Here is a 6,915-nt window from a genome sequence, read left to right as displayed (position 1 = left end):
TTGTATCTTTTTTTTTTCATTTTCTGATAAATTTATATTACTATTACTATTATATCTTTAGTAAAAAAATAAAAATTTATTTAAAGCAAAATTTTTAATTTTTTAAAACATGAACCCCCATGTTATTTTTTCTTTCAGTAAACAGTAAATTCAAATTGACGAAGAAAGTTAGCTCAAGTGGTTGAGCATCTTTATCTATGCCTTGAATACATAGGTTTAAGTTTGTAACATATCTAAGAATTCAAGCAATACAAGTATTTTTCATATTCTCTCAAACTCTCCTACTTCTTGCTTTACTATTTTTAGCTTCCGCATAGTATTAGCTTGCCCAAAAAGATGCTAAGTGCCGTACGGGAGCGTTGGTTCATGACAGTTGATATCAGAGCTAATTGCTACCCAAGCATACGACTGGTGTAACGTGGAAGTAGACATGATGGCCAGTTTGGATATCACCATTAATATGGAGGAAGTTACTGATGTGCAAAGTCGTGAAGAGCAATGCAATTCCAATGAAAGGAGACAAAGGCACAAGTCCAAATTTAAAGACTTAACTGACTTGGAGTTATGCATGGAGAGCATGCGGCGGATGGGTTTTGGTGTACTTTGTAATGTTAAAAAAAAAAAAAAAACTGTAAATCCAAATTTATTTTTATTACATAGCCCATAACCAGCCCAAAACGTTTCCAAAAGCCTAGCCCATTCCCATCAGGTTAAAACTTAAGATTATCTTCTTCCCACTAGCCGCCTCCTTTCTTTAGTTTTCACACATCTTTATTTATATATTTATTTATTATTATTATTATTATTTTATATATTTATTTATTTATTTTATGAGTGAAACTGCAGCGAAAGTGGTCTGCAATTAGGAGCTGGATGGCTTGCTTCGAAAATATAAATATATATATACATGCATATACATACAAGAACAGCCTCAAGAGGCTGTGTCAGTACTTGAAGCGCATGCATGAGACTCTTAAGTCTTATGTACTAAATTATAAATAAATTTTGCATTCATGGCTGATTTGCTTTCCCAGATGACCTCTTCTTCTTCTCCTCCTCCTTCTTCTTCTAATCGTAGCCTGGAATACGACGTGTTTTTGAGTTTCAGAGGAAAAGATATCCGTAACAGTTTCATTTCCCATCTTAATAATGCTTTAGGTCAGAAAGGAATTCATACTTCTGCAGACAAGCTGCTCACAAGGGAGAAGAAATTGCACCCTCGTTGACCAGAGCAATTGAATCATCTAAAATATCCATCGGTGTCTTCTCTGAAAATTATGCATCATCCCCATGGTGTTTGGACGAACTGGTCAGGATCATGGAGCGTCGAAAATAGCATCGACAATTGGTTTGGCCAATCTTTTTCAATGTGGAACCGTCTCTAGTAAGAAATCAGACACATAGCTTTGGAGAAGCAATCAGCTGTATACCAAGCTAATTCAACTAATATTAAATACAAGGAAAAGCTGCCCAAATGGAAGGATGCTTTGAAGGAAGCTGGCAATCTAGCTGGACGGCATATAGATCACCTGGGGCGGAGCCACGAATTTAGGTAAGTGGGGGGCAAAAATTAGTATTAAATTATATAAAATATACTATGTAAATTCGTTTGCAAAACAAATGCTTAATATAAATAATAAAAATTTTGAAAAAAAAAAATATATATATATATATATATATATATATATATATATAAATATAATTTAAGCACATAATAATAAAAGTATCGTTTAAATTTATTGTTGCAATAAGGATTTTGAAGATGGAGCATGTTTGACTAACTGTTTCCTTTTTTGAAGGTAGTTTTAATTTTGACTTAAATTAGTAACTTTGGAGAGGGCTGTATTTATGAAAGGTTAGAATGAGATGGAGTAGTAATGTTGACAGTGGGCTTCATTTTTGTTGTTGATTATGTTAATTCCTACTTAGGAGAGGAGTTTTACATTTTTCATCTTTTTTTTTTTTTATCGGAAAAAAAAAAAATATATATATATATATATATATATATATATATATATATATATATATATATATATATAATTTAAATGAGAAAGAGAGGGGTAATCAAATTTCTTCGATATTGGTTGAAAAAATTAATAAAATAAATATATAAAAATTTTACAAATTAATTTGTTTTGTCTCAAGAATATATATATATATATATATATATATATATATGTATAGTTGAAATGAGAAAGAGAGGGGTAATCGAATTTCTTCTATATTGGTTAAAAAATAATAATAAAATAAATATATAAAATTTTTACAAATTAATTTGTTTTGTTTCAAAAAGATTTACACACATTAATTTCCTGATTAATTATTAATTCTGCCTAGTTTTATCAATTTTGGCAGCTTTTTGTGTATTATAATTTTCTTATTTTCTTTTGAATCTATGTACAGAGATGAATCCCAGTTAATCCAAATTATTGTGGAAGCGGCATTGAGCAAATTGAATCGCACACATCTAGATGAAGCCAAGAACCCAGTTGGATTAGAAGCTCGTGTTAAGGACTTGGATCTGTTGAGGAATGTTGGATCAGATGATGATGCCCAAGTGATAGGAATATATGGAATTGGTGGTGTAGGTAAGACAAGACAACTATTGCTAAAGTTGTTTTCAATAAATTTGCTGATGAGTTTGAAGGTGCCAGCTTCCTTGCAAATGTTAGAGAAACATCAAACCAATATTGTGGCCTAGTTCAATTACAGGAAACACTTCTATTTGATATGCTGGGGGATAGAAAACTTAAAGGTTGGGACTACTGATAGAGGTATCAACATTATGAAGGAAAGGCTTGGTAACAAGAGAATACTTCTAGTTCTTGATGATGTGGATCACTTCGAGCAGTTGGACAAATTGGCTCGAACACCTGATTGGTTTGGCTCAGGAAGTAGAATTATCGTTACGACTAGAAATAAGCACTTCCTAACCTTTTACGGAGCCCATAAGACATATGAGGTTGAGGGACCTGACTGTCATGATGCGCTTGAGCTCCTTAGCTTGAATGCTTTTAAAGAGAACAAACCTATAGAAGATTATTACGAGCTCTCAGAACGTATTGTGCGTTATACTGATGGCCTTCCGTTAGCACTTGTAGTGTTGGGTTCCTATCTATGTAGGAGGAGCAAACCTGCATGGGAGAGTGCAGTTGACAATTTGGAAAGCAAACCCAACAAGCAGGTTTATGAAGCACTTAAAATAAGTTTTGATGCTTTAGAAGATAATGTGAAAACTATTTTCCTTGATATTGCATGTTTCTTAGTTGGAGACGACAAAGATCATGTCATCAAAGTTCTTGGGAGTAGTTTTAAGTTCTCGCCAATCGACGGATTCGAGGTTCTTCTTGATATGTCTCTCATAACCATAGAGTCGGATAAGGTGAGAATGCATCAGTTACTCCAAGAAGTGGGTTGGGAAATTGTCCGCCAAGAATCCCTTGAAGTAGGGAAACGAAGTAGATTGTGGTTTCCTGAGGATGTTTTCTACGTACTTTTAGAGAACCTGGTAAGTCATCTATTTGGACCTGCTGCTCTTTTGATCTAACAAGTAGAGACTATGTATGTTTTTAGTACATAAAATGCTAATGTATTGTGATCTGGTCTGAACATTTAGGGAACGAATGCAATTGAAGGCATTAAGTTGGACTTGCCCGAACCAAAAACTCTATGCTTGAGTGCTAAAGCATTCGAGAACATGAAGAGGCTTCGGTTGCTTATATTTCGTAATGTGGTTATTTCAACAGCCGTTGAGTATCTTCCTACTGAGTTAAAGTACATTGATTGGTCTGGATACCAATTTCCAACATTGCCATTCAATCTGGGTCCAAAACAACTTGTCATACTCAACATGCCTCATAGCCATATCCATCAGTTAGGTGAAGGATTCAAGGTACATTCATTATGTAGTTTACGGTTTTAAATTTGTTCAAGTTTTGTACTCTTGGTAGCTAATTTCATAATCTCTTTGTTTTTTTCTTCTCTTTTGTCTACAGAATTTTGAGAACTTGAAATTTGTCAACTTAAGTTTCTCCAAATTTTTTACCAAAATCCCTGACATGTCAACGGTCCCAAAACTTGAGAGTTTATGTCTTGAATATTCAACATTGACTTAGGCTTCTAGAATTATCTATTATACTTGATATATTCGGAAAGCAAGTACAACTTCGTGATTGGTGAAAAAAATATCTAATATTGCAACATGGAGCACCGACTGTGAGGAGAAGTCTAGAAGCTTTGAGTAAGCTAAATCCACCGATATTGTCAAAGTATAAATAAGAAGCTTGGTCCTCCTTATAATCTGAGCTACTCAAGTGGGTAGAGTAGGCTTCTAGAGTGAGAGAGCTCTCATGTGTCATGTTCAGTAGCAAAAGAAAAAGAGTGAGTGACGTGTGAGTGTGTGAGAAGTGCGTGAAAGGGTGTTTTGTGTCCTAGTGTGGCCATCAAAATTGAGTGAGTGTATGTTAGTGTGTGTTGCTCATTTGTGTGAGTGAGTGAGAGTGTGCGAGTGAGTTGCTCTCTTTATACGTGTGAAAATGTACCAAATCTCTATTAATTAATAAAAATCAATTTTTGGTTTACTCTTAAGTCTTCTGTCTCCAATGGAGCATTGTACAAATTTAGTTGAGATTGATGAGTCTGCTGGGTCTCTTAATAGTCTAGGCATGTTGAACCTTCAGTTTTGCTGTAACCTCAGCATTAGTCTTAGTTCAAAATCTTTAGGAACACTAATGCTTTCCAAATATTTTTACAGAAATGAAAAATTTAAAGAAACTTTATTTATCTGCCACTTCTGTGAAAGAGTTGCATCCCTCAATTCAGCATCTAGTTGGGCTTGAAGTCTTACATTTAGCTTATCGTAAAAAGCTTGTGCATATTCCGACCAGTATTTATAAGCTACATAACCTTGGGCATCTTGGTCTTGGTGATTGCTCGAATCTCTCTCTGTTTTCTAAGAGTATGGCTTCCTCAGGGACTAATAAATACTTCCAGTTTGCGGCGCTGCTTTGCGTTGTCTTCCAGATGCTTCCTGAGAGCTGTTTAGACTGTCCCTTCCCCAAATTGAGTCCCTTGATCTTCAAAATTGCAATCTATCAGAAGTGGATTTCCTTATGAATCCCAATGGCTTTCACAATCTTCATATGTTAAATCTAGCTGAAAACAAGTTTGCTAGCCTTCCATCCTTTGTCCAGCTTTCAAAACTTTCGAACCTTAATTTGACGAAATGTGAACTGCTTCGGGAAATTCCAGAGCTTCCACAAAGTTTAAGGCATCTGGACTGTTAGTGAGTATAAATTACTGCTCAAGATTAATGGCAACATCATGGCCAATATCATAAAAATGAGGTATCTCCCTAACTCTCTTTATTGCTATTATCTTTTTATGTCTTTCTAACACTATAGATTTTTATGTCAAAAACATGACGGTTCCAATGTAAGTAGACAGGAATTCTTGAAGGACACTGAAATCCAACTTATACTTCAAGGTATTGAAACTTAATTCAATACAGAACTCATCACAGCAAGCATATAGAAAGAAACAAACAAGAAGAATCACACAAAGAACACACAAATTTTACGAGGTTCGGTCTAGAAATGGCCTACATCCTCGGTGAACTCCATCCAAGAAGTTCTTGCACTATGAACAAAACAGATACACCATTGCAGCAGTTTCTCTCTTGATTTTACAGATTCTCTACACCCATAAACCACACCAGAAACCCCTTTACAACCTCTCTCTTTCTCACAAATCACTCACCCAGAATGATCCTAAACAATACCAAGAGAAAGAGAAATACAAAGAGAAAGAGGCTACAAGAAGAAAAGAGAAAACCAGAAAAAAAACTTTGATCGAGAACTAGCTGCTTCTATCATCTATTTTCTGTTTCTGCAGTTAAACCATTATTTATAAACCTCCAAAACAGAAAACTAACCGCTGACTCATTCTAACCACTTTCTTAAGTGCAACGGCACCGTTTCACAACTGATGCTTAAAAGAAACGTTAACTTTGACCATCTCTCAATTGAATCACAACTAGCATACTCCACCTTGATTCAAGTGAGAGGATAATTTGTGTGCAAGACTCCTTGGACTTCTCAGTTCACTGACTTAAGCTATCAACCAGGTTCAACTCTTAGCAAACTTTTGCAAGTTTCAAGTTTGCTAACTGGAAGCACTTTAGTTCCCATATCTGCTGGATTATGTGTTGTTGCAATTTTCTCTAAGCCAATAGCTCCTTCATTCACAACATCTCTTGTGAAATGGTACTTCACCTCAACATGCTTTGTTTGATCATGATAAACCGGATTTTTACACAAATGAATTGAGCTTTGACTGTCTGAAAATACAATAACTTCACCCTCTAAAAGCTTCAATTCTTGTAGCAAACCCTTTAACCATAAAGCCTCTTTCATAGCTTCTGCAGTAGCTATATATTTAGCTTCGGTTGATGATAATGCCACCCTTGGTTGTAGCCTAGACTTCCAGCTGACACAATTATTGCAAAGTGTAAATACATAAGAACTAGTTGACCTTCTTCTATCTCTGTCACCTGCATAATCAGAGTCTACATATCCTTTGAGAACCACACCTTCTTTGTAGTGACTAAACATCAAGCCAACATCACAAGTCCCCTTAAGATATTTTAGAAGCCATTGAAGAGCCTCCCAATGTTTTCTTCCAGGATTTGCCATATATCTACTAAGAACACTGATTCCATGAGCTAGATCAGGCCTTGTACAAATCATAACGTACATGACAGACCCTATTGCACTTGCATAAGGCACATTACTCATGTCTTTTTCTTCTTCTTCGGTTTGAGGACACAAACTGGCAGATAGCTTGAAATGATTCCCAAGTGGTACATTTGTTGAATTTGCAGCACTCATTGAAAACTTAGACAATATTTTCTGAATA

The 6,915-nt window shown here is 35.2% G+C and overlaps 1 protein-coding gene across 1 annotated transcript; it reads left to right on the top strand.

Moving 5' to 3' along the window:
• Positions 1 to 2,395: 2,395 nt before the first annotated feature.
• On the top strand, positions 2,396 to 4,115 carry LOC107416355 (disease resistance protein RPV1-like). Its single transcript, XM_048472544.1, has 4 exons — positions 2,396 to 2,588; positions 2,745 to 3,508; positions 3,617 to 3,892; positions 3,996 to 4,115. Exons 1-4 carry the CDS (start codon positions 2,396 to 2,398, stop codon positions 4,113 to 4,115), a joined length of 1,353 nt encoding a protein of 450 aa, XP_048328501.1.
• The last annotated feature ends 2,800 nt before the right edge of the window (positions 4,116 to 6,915 follow it).

This window comes from Ziziphus jujuba, chromosome 4 (assembly GCF_031755915.1).
Source record: "Ziziphus jujuba cultivar Dongzao chromosome 4, ASM3175591v1".
NCBI classification, from domain to species: domain Eukaryota; kingdom Viridiplantae; phylum Streptophyta; class Magnoliopsida; order Rosales; family Rhamnaceae; genus Ziziphus; species Ziziphus jujuba.
This window is presented reverse-complemented; position numbering and strand designations above follow the sequence as displayed.